The sequence below is a fragment of the Sphaerodactylus townsendi genome, linkage group LG07, assembly GCF_021028975.2.
Source record: "Sphaerodactylus townsendi isolate TG3544 linkage group LG07, MPM_Stown_v2.3, whole genome shotgun sequence".
Classification (NCBI taxonomy): domain Eukaryota; kingdom Metazoa; phylum Chordata; class Lepidosauria; order Squamata; family Sphaerodactylidae; genus Sphaerodactylus; species Sphaerodactylus townsendi.
In genome coordinates, this window is record NC_059431.1 from 33,739,378 (window position 1) to 33,753,290 (window position 13,913).

The 13,913-nt window shown below is 41.8% G+C and overlaps 1 protein-coding gene across 10 annotated transcripts in view; it reads left to right on the forward strand.

Annotated features, from left to right (window-relative positions):
• MAST4 (microtubule associated serine/threonine kinase family member 4) overlaps positions 1-13,812 on the forward strand; it is a 312,250-nt gene extending 298,438 nt beyond the window's left edge. For all 10 annotated transcript variants that reach the window (XM_048502661.1, XM_048502662.1, XM_048502663.1 and 7 more), the window contains 4 exons: positions 2,783-2,905; positions 4,723-4,859; positions 6,151-6,332; positions 7,244-13,812. In XM_048502661.1, the coding sequence (XP_048358618.1) occupies positions 2,783-2,905; positions 4,723-4,859; positions 6,151-6,332; positions 7,244-11,100 (4,299 nt within the window). In that variant the 3' untranslated portion in view covers positions 11,101-13,812. The remainder of the gene's footprint in view (positions 1-2,782; positions 2,906-4,722; positions 4,860-6,150; positions 6,333-7,243) is intronic.
• The last annotated feature ends 101 nt before the right edge of the window (positions 13,813-13,913 follow it).

Below are 13,913 nucleotides of genomic sequence, written 5' to 3' on the forward strand. Positions count from 1 at the left end.
AGTGACCACCCCTACGTCGTTCTCAGCTGAGCATAAAGTTCTCTTTGGGGGGGGGGGTATGCTAGGAGAGGTGGTCCCACAGATAGGTTCCAAACTGTTAAGAGTTTTAAAGGTTAAAACCAGAACCTTGAATCTGATTCAGTACTCCACTTGGAGCCAGTGTAGCTGGCAGAGCACTGGCTGAATGTGTGCCCTCCACAGAGTCCCCATAAGGACCCAGGCCACTCATTCTCTTCCAGTTGAAGTTTCCAGAGCAGTCTCAAGGACAGCCCTGTATGGTGTAACCTGGAGGTTACCAGTTTGTGAGGATCACTGTGGCTAAGCCAGGGCAAGATAGGTAAGGGATCAGTTGCTGGACCTGGCACAGATGGGAAAATGCTACTCTGGCCACGTTTGTGATCTGTGCCTCCATTGATATGGAGGCATCTAAGATCATGCCCAAATTCTTGACAGATGATGCCTACCTTCAGCATTATTCAGGATCTGCTTTTAGACCCCTTTAAATTGCCTCCATGGGGGGGGGGGGGAAACCCTTGTAAAATACTAATAAGGTGTTTTCCCATTTTTTTCCAGTCACACCCCTACATTGTACCAAGTTTAGTTAGGACCTTAAAGATCAACACAAGAAATTTGATTTGGACCTAGAAGCATAATGGGAGCTAATGTCATTTTAAGCATCCTGACTGCCCTATTCTGAACTAGTTGAAAATCCCATAACCTCTGCAAGATCAATGGGGCTTACTCCAAGATAAGTGTCTGTAGGATTCCACCCTACGTCTGTAAGGCACCAACTCTGATTTTCTGTAAGGCTTGTGAGACCATTTTGTCGCAGTTGGCTTTCTCCTGAAGTCCATACGTTAGGATATGGTTTAACTCTTTCTAATAGAGCAATAGTTGGTCTCTTTGTTTGCTTTTATATTCATATATTTGTATTTTGTATAGTCAGGAAAAAAGTTGAATGCTTGACATGTTTTATCTTCAGTCCTATAATGTTTTATCTTCAGTCCTATAAACAAACCATACAGATGTTATTGGGTTCAGTTCACCATCCTGGTGGGAAAACCATTCCATTTATCAAACATCTAGCTTTTTACCGTGTAATTTATTTTATTTATTTTATTTATACTTTAAATTTCTATCCCGCCCCGTCCCCGAAGAGGACCTTACTCAACTGTCCAGGCTCCTTTCGTTTCTCCAACTGCTCTTTATTTGGAGTGTTGTTCCTTTTCCAGCATCTAACTAGATTGATATTGCTGAGGTTATGGCATTTAAATAAATTCTTGAATATCTTGAGGGGGAAAGTCTACACAATTCAACAGGAAACATTTAGGGGAGAAAGGTAGCTCTTCACCTGTTCCTTGAGAAATAGTTACAGAAATCATTTCCCAACGTACTTTTGCTGTAATATTTCTCCATCATCATTTCGTTTGTTTAGGAGGTTTTTTTTGGGGGGGGGGTGCATCTGCTGGCCTTTGGTTTTTTGAAAGTTGACTTGGTTTGAAAAAAGAAATTGTAATTAAATTTATTGTGCATATGCAAGGTTGGCAAAGAAATATTGTTTCTTCACTGCCATCACTGCCACAGAGTACACTTTAAAATGAGTCCTAGCCCATTCCTTGTCTGGTTCATCACAAGCCATTCTCTCTTGGGGCTCTAGCCATCTCCCTAGTCTTTTAATCATCATTAAGGGGCTGTCTTGGTTCTTCAACCTGAGAGAGGACACCTAGGAGCTTGCTCAGGTCATTTCCTCGTTCCAAAGGTCAACCAAGGCATTGACAGGAGCAAACTGCAGCAGTTTCTGCAGCCTGATTCCCCTTGAGATTCAGAAGCAGGATTTCCAGGGACGTTGTTGAGCTGGAACTTAACTCTAGTCATGATTCTTTGTTAGCGATTTGTTGAAAAACTGAATGGAGTCAGAGTTGTGTCCCTTAAATTAATTATTCATTGCAGAAAAGAAAAAAAATCAGTGAGACAGATTCTTAATGGATGAAAGATGTTTAGTTGGCTAAATGTTGGCAACAGTTTCATTGCCTGATCTGGATTAATAAATTTGTGTATATCAATTTGAACATATTCAATTGTGTGAAAGAAAGAGAAAAAATAATTTTGTTTTCTGTTTTTTCTTTTTTTTTAAATATAACATGAGCTTTATTTTTGTCTGTTAGAAGACTCAGTAGTATCATGGACTTTAACTGTAGCAACATTAAATAATGTCTACTCAGTTAACTTTCGGTTGATACAATAATACCCTATGATATAGCATGTCAGATCCCCCCCCCAAAGAACACTTATCCCATTTAAAGTGGTTTGAAATGTGGAGATTTAAAACAGATCTTTTTTTTTCTGAGTCAGTTTCTCCTTTTGTTTTTCTCTTTCATGGTTTTAAATTAAAAACTGGTTTGAGGATCTTGACAAAAAGGCATTATTGTATAGGCAGCAAACAAACAGTTTTATAAACCACAGCAGTTGTTTCAAAATTGCAGTGTCTCGGATATGAACGTTTTTGGATCTCCATTTAAAATGGTAACCTTCGTTTAATCAAGAAAGTCACTTTTCAAGTTCTCATTCAATTATATCAAGAAGTGTATGAAAGTAATTGAAGCTATTCACATGTCTTGTACTTACACCAGAACATAAGTGGTTTGAAAGCCAGGGGGAAAACATTAAATCCATCTTTCTTTATTCCTTCTTGTGAAATATGGAAGGAAATTATATTCTTTTCTGATGTTATATTTTTAAAAATGGGAGTGATATAAAGATATTTTTCCCTTTTGGTCTCTAGAATGTAGAAGAAGGAAGCCCAGCTTACCAAGCTGGACTGAAGGCTAATGATCTGATTACTCATATCAATGGAGAACCTATACATGGCCTCGTTCACACAGAAGTTATAGAACTGTTGTTAAAGGTATGTTTTTAAAAAAAAAAACAAATTATGCTTTCACTGTATTTTTTTACCTTCTGGACCTTCTAGACTTGCATTTGTTTGGCTCAGGTTAGCTTATAGATTTGATTGCAGTGGTAGGGTACAGACCAGAGGTGTATCTCCAAGGGGGTGCGGGGGGGGCTGCGATCCACTGGGTGCGCACCCCTGTGGGGGTGGGGCAGGATGGGGGTGGATGACTTACCGGTGCACTGGGCGCTTTCCCCCCTTGCTATGCCTCTGGTGCAGACAGAACTCACATGTTCATTTAACTTATCCTGGGTTGTACTTTTTAACTGCTTTACATCTCAAGATGCCCAGTTGGCAGGCACAGTTATGAAAATTATGTTAAACTTGCCTAGTGTGTAAGTTATTTATAAATATTAGCTTCAAATGACCCCAATTTCTGATCAAACATAAAAGGCATAGAAAAGTTCCTGTTATTCAAATTGTCAATATGTCTTTCACATTTTTTCTCTCTTTTGAAACCAGAAGAGCCCACATAACCTATAAATAATTCTGTTATTGCAACTCTCCCTCGGTTGCTCTGGGCATTCGTTGGTGGTTCTGGGCCATGTACGTTTGACTAGTCGAGCGGAAAATAGCTAGAAGCCCAAGGATTAATAAAACCACTTAAACATAATAAAACTGATGCCCTAATGCTGCCCTCGCAGAGATGGGGCAGGCAGACACGCAGTGGCAACAGAGAGGCATTCCCAAGTCAATGATGAGAAAAATAGCACAGGCGTAATGATATAAAACGGAGCACTCCTTGCAATTATTCCTTCTCTGAACTGTGTAATCGTATTTCATCCTCATTCAGTGTTTCTGATAACACCTGACAAATGTCGCTGCTGTATTAAAAGGGGTGCTCTGCAGCTGGTCCTTGTCTTTGCCACATAACGGACAGGCCTTCTAGTTGTAACTTTGTTTTTCTTCATTAGTGAAACTAAAAGCCATGTTACCACCGAGCAGTCAAGAAGTTCTTTCAAAACCTCTAAGGTGGTTATCATGTAACAGCTGTCGATGACTGCTTTTGGCACCAAGTACTACTTTACTTAACGATTTCAGGTTTTTTGCAGAAAGTGTTTAGGTGATTCTTGTAAATACTTCATCCGTCCACCAGATGGTGAAAAAGAAGGCACCTGCATATGCATTTGAACGTGCAGTTTGAGAGGACAGTTGATTTAATTTTTATCCATGAGAGAAAGAGGAGAAACTGGTCTTAAATCCCTTTTCTCAGAATATGTACTCCTACCTCTGGTATTCTGTACTCTTAATTAGAAAGCACATTAATATTATTTTATTAAAGATGTTGCTGCTACAACATCTGTGTGAATATTTAGATTATAAGACCAAAGACTGGGTTTCTTTTCTAAAAAAAACACACCAAACCTACTTTGTATTCATTTCCTAGTGAACTCAGATGTTTAATTCATGTTATTATTATATGACTTTTGTGACTGAGTATTATATTACTTCTATGAAGTTGCACAGCTCTGTCAGTTTACAAATGTAACAGGCAGCTTGTATTAAAATGCAAAACTCCCATTTGTTCGGAGCTTCACTGCAAACTGAATTAATTCAATGGAGCTTACTCCCTTGAAAGTGTTTTTAGGATTGCAGCCATAAGCAATGAATAGGAATAAAACAGATGGTTCAAGTTGGGCTTAAGGGTTGCTTAGGAAACTGACACAAGAGAAATGTTTTTCCTGACCATTCAAACAAGAAGCAGAACCCAGTATTGGAGTTTGTAGTAGGAACTGCAATGACTTAAACTTGAAATATTCTTCTTTTGGCAGAGTGGAAATAAAGTGTCAATTACGACAACCCCCTTTGAGAATACCTCGATAAAAACAGGACCAGCCAGAAGAAATAGCTATAGGGGCCAAATGGTTAGGCGCAGTAAAAAAACCAAAAAGAAGGAGAGTTTGGAAAGGTGAGTAGTAGACGCTTCATTCTGAATTCGCTTCTAATGTTTGTCAAAATACACTTCTGTGTCTTTAAAAGATTACTCAAGGTTCTCCAGCAGAGACAAGGAGACATTCTGGAACATTTAGGATTGAACTCTCTCCTGTCAAAAGGGTATTTCTTTTGATTCCAGAAAGTCACTCTGCTTCTTCTAAAGAGGAACTCCCAATAAGAACTTCCTGTTTTTTCGGCTCATTTATTTCAGGGTTTTCCCCCACAATTTTGTATGCCTAAAGTGCACTTTCAGTAAATCTTCTACTCTCTTCATCTTAAATCTTCAAAATTAGGTAATGTGTAGAACAGGTTTCCTGAAACAAGAGAGAGCTTCTCTATATGTATTTCAATGTGTGCTGTTTTGACTGATTTATGTACGTTGTGAGTCCTATAAAATATACCAAATTCTGTAAAATTTTACAGTGAACAAATGCTTCCTTCAATTTTGAAATCTGACTACAGAGTATTTGTTAGTATTTGATAGTAATTTAGTTCTTTGTGTGGAGCAGGCTCTAGTTTTTATCTAAATGGGAATCATTTCCCCAGCGAAAGGCCATTTTCGCATGGCACAATTATACTGAGCTCTTGAACTAATCGCTCATATTATGCCTCTTCCTTCTTCCATCTCTGCTCTTCTTCCAAGACGGGCTCCCCGCTTCTTCCCAGGAGCCAAGTTAGGACCAGGAGGAAATGCTCCAGTTTGCTCTGCACGAGCCCAGGAATTCTGTATTTACTTCAGAAGCGTTGGCTGTTGCTTTTGAGAGGCAGCTGCAAGCACCTCTGAGCGTGCCAGTGTCCCGCATTATGATTGGCTGTTGTTTTTGAATGGCAGCTTGAATTAATGTTAGGCGGGGAGATCGTGAGGCTGGTTGGGAAAAATAAACCGGTCCTGCTCCCAATTGGTTTTTGCACAGTAGCAGACACAAGCAAGGTCACACCAGGATTTTTTAAAAGAATCTCCAAACTGGCAATTTTAAAAAATCCTAGGATAAGGTAAATATCGCGGGGCAACACCGGGGCAGGCCTGCATGTGCACCGGGAACTGCGGAATTCTTGGCTGCACAGGATATTTTTCTTGCTTGCCCTGGGATATTTTGGCTGTGTGGAAACAGCCCAAAACAAATAAAATCCAGTTAAATGCACATGGTACAGTTTGGAGCATTGTTATTCTCACAGAACCGGTTTAGATATTAAAACATTCTACTGTAGCCAGTGATATGTTGTCAGGAGTCTGTATTTGACCAAGACCTTCTGTACTCAACTAGGAGGAGATCTCTGTTTAAAAAGCTGGCCAAGCAAACCTCACCCCTTCTTCACACAAGTCGGAGTTTCTCCTGCCTGAATCGATCGCTCTCATCAGGAGAGAGCTTGCCTGGCTCTCCAACTCACAGCTTGTCTCCCCGCTCACCAACACCAAGCCTTCGCTCCACCCCCGACTTTCCCTCAGGTGAGTGTTTGAGAAGGGAAGAGGAATTGGGATTTACTGTACAAAAACAGTGGATTGCAGTCTTCTTTGCCAGCTTACATTCACACAGAGATAATGCATGAGTTGGTCTCATCTCTTAACTTCAGTGGAGGCAAGCAAATATGTTCTGCCCTGGGTAAAAGCCTCCCCCCCCCCCGCCCTAAAAAAAGCCTAGTTTGAAGACTGCTCTAATGGGGTGAGGGCTAGCTTTTCTAAATTCTTTAAGTAGCAAAAGTTGGTTCAATGCAAGATACCGCATTGGCTATTTCATTTTCGGTTTTGCTTCATTGCACAGAGAGCCCCATCAGAGTTTATAGAGGTCTGAGTTGATAAAAAGTTTGGCAGATGGTTGACCAATCAAAATGTTAAAGCTAATGTTAAAGCTAATGAAGGAGCCACTTATATTATCCAGTAATATAAAGTGCTATACAGAGGCATAGTACCAATGAGGCATGGTGGGGCACAACACCTCGGGACACCTCGGGCGGAGCCACAGTGGAGGCATGACCAGGCCGTGGAGGGGGCATGGCGGGGGCGTTCCGGGGCGGGGGGGTGGCGGCGCTGCAGCAGGGGCGCAGAGCGCGCACATACCCTGGGTGGAGTTTTCCCTCGCGCCACCTCTGGTGTTATATGTTAATTCTGAAAAGTGTCAGCTAGAGGAGGCCTATGGTGGGTCAGCTGGTAGAGTTTGCTGAAAAAAAATGTAGAAGTCTGTCCGTTTTGGAACATTTAATCTTGAAAGAAGAAGCAGACAAGGAAGATCTAAAAGCTGCAATATGTAGTATGTTAATGTCAAGTGCTTTCCTGGTCAACATGTGTCAAAGTAAAGCCTTCCATAATGCATTCATTTATATATACAGAACCTAGTTAAATTTTATTTGTTTCTTTTGCAGGGACAAATTCTTCTCAGAGCAGCTCCCCAAGCTCAAGTGCACCCAATTCTCCTGCAGGTTCAGGACATATTAGACCCAGCACCCTTCATGGTTTGGGTCCCAAGCTCGGGGGGCAAAGATATAGATCAGGAAGACGTAAATCAGCTGGTAGCATCCCTCTCTCACCTCTGGCACGGACTCCTTCTCCAACACCTCAGCCAACATCCCCTCAGCGGTCTCCATCACCTTTACTGGGACACTCAATTGGAACTGCAAAAATCACTCAGGCCTTCCCTAGTAAAATGCACTCCCCTCCAACTATTGTCAGACATATAGTTCGGCCGAAAAGCGCAGAGCCCCCAAGGTCTCCATTGCTCAAGAGAGTTCAGTCTGAAGAGAAACTTGCCCCTTCTTATGGGACTGATAAGAAACACTTATGCTCACGCAAACACAGCCTGGAGGTCACTCAGGAAGAGGTTAACAGGGAGGTGTCTCCACGAGACGTAACCCTTCAGAGTCTAGATGAAAACGCATTAGATGCCCCATCTTTCACACGAGTAAGGCCTGCAGAGCAAGGCTGCCTGAAACGACCCGTTTCTAGAAAACTGGGCAGACAAGAGTCCGTTGATGACCTGGACAGGGAAAAATTAAAGGTCAAAATAGTTGTAAAAAAGCAAGATCCGGCAGAGAAACAAGATTATTTACAGAAAGCAAGCACTGTGCATGAACCTTCTGGTGAATCAGAAAGCCCTGTTACCTCATGCCTGGAGGAGAAAGAAGGCAAAAAAACATTTCAGAAAACTATGGAAAGATCAAATCACTCTGAAGCTAAATTCGCAGCTCCGGAGACACAGTTGGTAGGTGGCATGCTAAAAGATACTCTTCAAAAGAACGCAAACATGAGATCAAATGATTGCACTGCTTCAGATGTGCACACACCATGTCATGGCCCCTCACTTAATGAATTCAGTCATTTGTCATATGACTTCAAAAGAATTTCCCCTCCATGTACGTTACAAGATGTACTGCCTCAATCATCTGACAAGATGTTGAATGGGAAGGGAGAAAATGCAGATAAAATTGCACCAATGAAAGAATTTGTCAAATGTGAAAGATTAGATAACAAGCTTGCAAATATTGATTATCTTCGGAAGAAAATGTCCTTTGAAGAAAAGGATGACAGCCCTTGTCCAGTGCTGAAGTCGAAATTGACATCAAATATACATGAATGCCATCAACTCAATGTAGTCAGACCGATGAACATACAGCAGGATTCAAATTTGTCAGCTGACAGCTGGTCATATATCAGCAGTGCTCATTCTGGTCAGATTAGCTCTGTTTCTTTTGTTCCTCTCAAAGCCTTGAACAGCCGAGCAGACAGCGGCATGGAAAAATCTACCCTGATTTCTACAGAGTCCCCAGTCCGGAAGAGTCCTTCAGAATATAAGCTGGAAGGGAGGTCTGCGTCTTGCTTGAAACCAATTGAAGGAACATTAGATATTGCTTTACTTTCAGGGCCACAGGCTTCCAAGGTATCCTCAGACTTATCGTCAGGTGCATTTCCAGGAGACCAGGGTGCCAAAAATGAAGCTGCGTGTTCCGTCACACCCATGTGCCAAAGTGGCAGCAGTGTGAAGGTTGAGCCCAGCTATCAGAAAGAGCAACCACCAACATGCCAACAATCCAGGTCTTACAAATCTGACCTACTGGAGCTTCAGACTTCAAAGCCTAATAAAAATATTCAGAACTCATCAACAACGGCTGTGGCTGCAGAACAGCCATCTAAAAAAATGCCCTGCAACCTGAGCCTGAAATGTGATCCACCACTGAAGGTAGCTAACCAAAAGAAAGAGGTAACCCAGTTAACTGCAAGTGAAGCTAAATCGAGCAGCCTGCAAGGCCATGATGCTGCTTTGACACCCTGCAAATCTTCCATAGCACAGGGCGCTTCTGAGAAAGCTAAACGAAAAGAGAAGAAAGCCTCAAAAGAAGTGGCTGACAGCCAAATGAGGGCCCAAAGGAGTGATGTCCTGCAACAAGAGAAGCCGGAGGTTACTGAGGATCCATCAACAAAAAGGCCTGGTACAGAAGCACTGCCAAGTCAAGACCCTAAACACATCCAGAGATGTTCCTTTGAGTCAGCTGCTCCTCTGCAAACACAAGGAACAGCAAAAGCGCAGGCAGTCAGCTCAAAAGCAAAGCCCAAAGATGTGCTCAAGCTACATGCGAAAGAGGATAATGCCGCCACGAAACAGTCTTTAGGAAATGAGTTGGGCATGCAGAAAACGAGTGCACATTTACGGTCAGAAACCTCACTTCCCCCAAAGTCGTTACAAACATCAACAGATACAAATTCAGCTAAAATGGAAAAAGTGCTGGTTGGTATGCAGAAGGGCACCCCTCGAGAACCAGGGACGAAAGAGCAGAAGCAGTCCAAAAATACACAGCCCCCGGCTATGTCACCAGCTGGTGACAAAGAACCCAGTATTACTTCAAAGCAACAAGGTAGCAGTTCTAACGTTCCTGCTGTAAAGGACTCTATCAACAGGCCATCTGTGGTCCCTGTGTGTTACACTAACCAAGATAATCTCAGATCTGCATCATGTGTGGAAAACAGCGCTGTTAAATCCAGACACGTTCCCGATGCCTGTTCCTCTAAATCAAAGCATTCGGACAAATTGACACCGACACAAAAGCAAACAGCTGCAAACGTGAAAGAGAAAGAAACTGGTGTTCAGGTCTTGGCAGGTTCTCGGAAGGAGGAGAAAAACATCAGTAAAACTGCACTGGATTCCTTTTCATGCCCTTCAAACTCTCAAAGAAAGCTAAATAATGAGCATATCCAGGTAGAAAGGCATTTAGTCATAGAATGTAGGTCAGAGCCCTCAATCCTAATCAATAGCTCCATGCCTGAAAAACAGCTCAAATCCTCCAGTAATAGCCATGCAGTGGCAGCAGCCCCCGAGAACACTAAGCGTTTTCAAAGGCAAGAAATGGCAAGCTTAAGTGACCCTCTTGATCAAAAGCCGCTCCATGCGCGGGGCAAGCAAACTCTGCCTCCGAAGGTAGCTGTTGTGAAAGATTGTCCTGTGCCAAGCAAACACGGGGACAAGGGCCCAAGCCATCCGGGTTCCTTTGCAGAAAAGCAGCCTGAAGGGAAAAAATGCACAGATGCACTTTATTTTCAGAATGACTGTGGGAAAATGGATCTTTCGTTTGCTGGTTGTGATACCAGAGGGAAGGCTGCGGAAAAGGCAGTCCCAGGTAGCAAGAGTTCCCAAGATGTTAAAGGGAAAGGACACACAAATCAAAAACAGTTGGCCGAAGGAAGCAAGCAGCATGCTGCAAAACATTCCCCCGCGACTGCTTTGCAAAGTTCATGTCGCACAGTTACCACAGTTACAAAACAGCTCGACTGCCCATCCAACTTCCCCGAATGTAGACAGGAAGCTCTTGTTGTGCCTGTAGCAAAGGCTAAGCCGGGGTCATCAGAACCAGTTGCAGTGAGCTGCAGGGAAATAAAACAAGCCAGCTCTTCCTCAGCAGAGGGAAGACCAGAAATGACTAAGAGTATTTCAGTGTTGGGGTTACACTCTGTGGCTTCACCTGCGGAAGAACATGTTCCCCCTTCAAACTTGGAGGGGAAACCCAGAAGCCAAGAGAGACCCCAGTCTGCTAACACTATTGTGGACATAAAAGGAAGAGATCCCGTTCTGCCTCAGTCTTCTGCTGCAAGAAAACAGAATGTAGGTAAAGATTTGCCAAAGTCAGGGACCCCGGCTGACTCTTTCAATGCACTTTCATCCGACAAAGACTGTGTCCGGCAAAGGCGAGGAAAAGATGCTTCGCGGAATAGTCCTCACAAAAAGCCCTCCTAATAACTGAAGTTGCAAATAGGACTTCGTAGAGTCTTGTCTTACTTTCAGAAATCAGCACTGTGTAGTATTTTCTTGCAGAAAAACTGTCAGCGCCACTTAAGCAGGGTGTGTAAAGAGAAGACTCTCCTCCCCCCCCCCCGGTCCCCCCCTAAATGCCTTCCCAAAATATAACCGGTCAAACTGTTACCATATTGTGTTTTTACAAAAATACTTTTACAATTTGCAAGATGTGTTTGGAGGTGGGGGGTGGGAGGTGGGTGGGATTGCCTGTAAATACTTTGGTAGTGTGTATCGTTTTGAATGTAGCGTATCCATTTTGCTGCTGATTGCATTGGTTGCTCTATCTTTTCGATGATTGTTGCTTTGCCACTGATTTGACATAATCTGGGAAGAAGCAGACTTACTGAAACTTCGGACCTAGGCTGAGCTGATGTATTTACTGGTTTCGTGAGGGGGCAGGGTAGAGGTCCCCTGGGGTGGGAGGGCCACATTTGTAGCTATTTAAAGTTCTACAGATAAGATTACGATTAAGAAATAATAGTGGTTTATTGTGAATTGTTATGTGTATTTTAAGAGGTAGGGGTTGACGCTGTTGCTAGGAGCCATTTGCACCTGAAGTTTGAATCAGAGATCACAGTGCAGGTCTTCAATGTCTAGCATCTGCCTCTTGGTTAAGATCTACTTGGTGAAGGGAAGTGTCTCCACGATCTTTCTCATACCATCCAGTTCACACCATGGTTTTCTGCTAATATGGAGTCTCCCTGTATAGCTGTATCCAGCTCTTTATTCTAGGCTGGAATTATAGACTCCTTGTGAATTCAGTTTCTGCTGTCTTGGTTCAAATCATACTAATTCACCTTCAGGCCGTTGTGTGGTATAAAGTACATGCAGAAGCACATGGCAAAAAACTGCTAAGCCATCAAGGACATTAATGACTTCAACTTTGCTTCATTATCACCATAGGTAAATTTAAGCATTTAGTGATCCAGCTTTCTTTTCTGTTTTATGACAAAAGTTGTGAAGTGGCGGGAGGGTATTTTTCAGCCTCATATCTAGATAAAATATCCATATCAGATAACATTTTAAAACCTAGCTTGGGGGCCTTATGTTGTAGATAAGCTTGCTGTTTTTAGCAAGTCATCTGAGGTTTCACATTCTTTTTGAAGTACATTCGGTAGCTCTATACATTTCATATTGTGAACTTTATTTGTATGAAAAAGAAATGTTGTAATTTTTTAATGACAAAAGGCATTTTTTGTAACAGGGGGATGTGTTGGAGCTATTTGGTGCTAGAATGTGAGTGTCTTAAAAAAGATTTTTTTTTTTGCTAAACCTTATTTGAATTTTTTTGTATTACAGAATATGTTGAATTTGTCTGATTTTTTTTTTTGGACCAAATGTACTTGGTTTGGTTTTTAGAATGCAGCATTCCAGAAAGAGAATTAGAGTTCAGTGCCTGGGATCCAGAAAATAATCTCCTCCCCCCGCCCCTTGCTGTATTTTCTCCCAAAAGCTCATTTAATTCTGACCCTTCTACAGGGCATTTCCCTCTTTTCTCTAAAGATAGTCATCCAAGCATAGCCCAATTATTAACTTGGCTGTATGTTAGCACATAGAAATGTGCTAAATGCGTTTCTGTGAGTGTAAGGATGATCTAGTTGGGATTTTGTTCATTTTTAGGAATCTTTGCTAAGAAAATTAAATGACTAGCAAGTCTGCAATTTTCCATTCCATGATTAGTAGTTTCATTTTCCTTCAATTCACTCTTGAATGATTAAAACCAACTGGAGTCTTGAAGAGGGTGGTCTGGCTGCGACTTGGTGACAGCTGAGACAAAAGCCATTTCCTTGGGGACTGTACACTCAACCAGAGCTTGTTTAAATTGGGTTGCTACTTATGCAAAGCACTTGGGCATGGTGCACTGCTCCTTTGCACAGGTGGAAGCCCAGTTTAGATCAAACACTGTGTAAGTACCAAGTCCCACAAGTGAATTCTTTTGCTTCAGTATCACATTTAAATTAGGTAGAAATGGTGGCGAACCTTTGGCACTCCAAATGTTATGGACTACAATTCCCATCAGCCCCTGCCAGCATTGGCCATGCTGGCAGGGGCTGATGGGAATTGTAGTCCATAACATCTGGAGTGCCAAAGGTTCGCCACCAGGGAAACCAAACACTAATGTTCTCCATAATCATGACATTTCTGTCTGGGAAGTATTGTATAGTTTACAGCTCTTTGTTTTACGGAAAAAACCCTTATTTGTTTCCTTTGAAGCACATCTAGCTATCTTGTTTACAAATGTCTCTTATGTATGTATATTTTGTATAGTGCTTTATAATTTCTGCCAAATATTTTTTCCTATTTTGAAAGTATATTCAGTAGCACCTGAATCTGTATATTAAGTAGCCACCTGAGCTTGTAGTTCGTTTGTTGATGTTTACCTTACAGTGAACTGTTAGAGATCCTTCTATGTGTGTACTCAACTCTTTTGTCTATCTTTGTGATTGTATATTAAGATGTTCCCTTTGTAGTACTTCCTACTGTAGATTACCAAATTATTAAAAAAAATAGGATCTGTGCAATAAAGTGTTTGCATTCTTATTTTTTCTTTTAATAAGTCCCCTAAAAGATGTCAAGTAATAATTGGATACTGGAGCAAATATTTATATTTATGCAGTTTGAGGAATGTTAGAAATAAAGGTGATGAATGAAGGAAACTGAGTTTGTTTCTGTAGAAATGACTTCCCTTGAGATTATCATAAAATATGCACAGGTTAAAAGATGGGAGTGAAACTATCCATTCTGTGAGTATT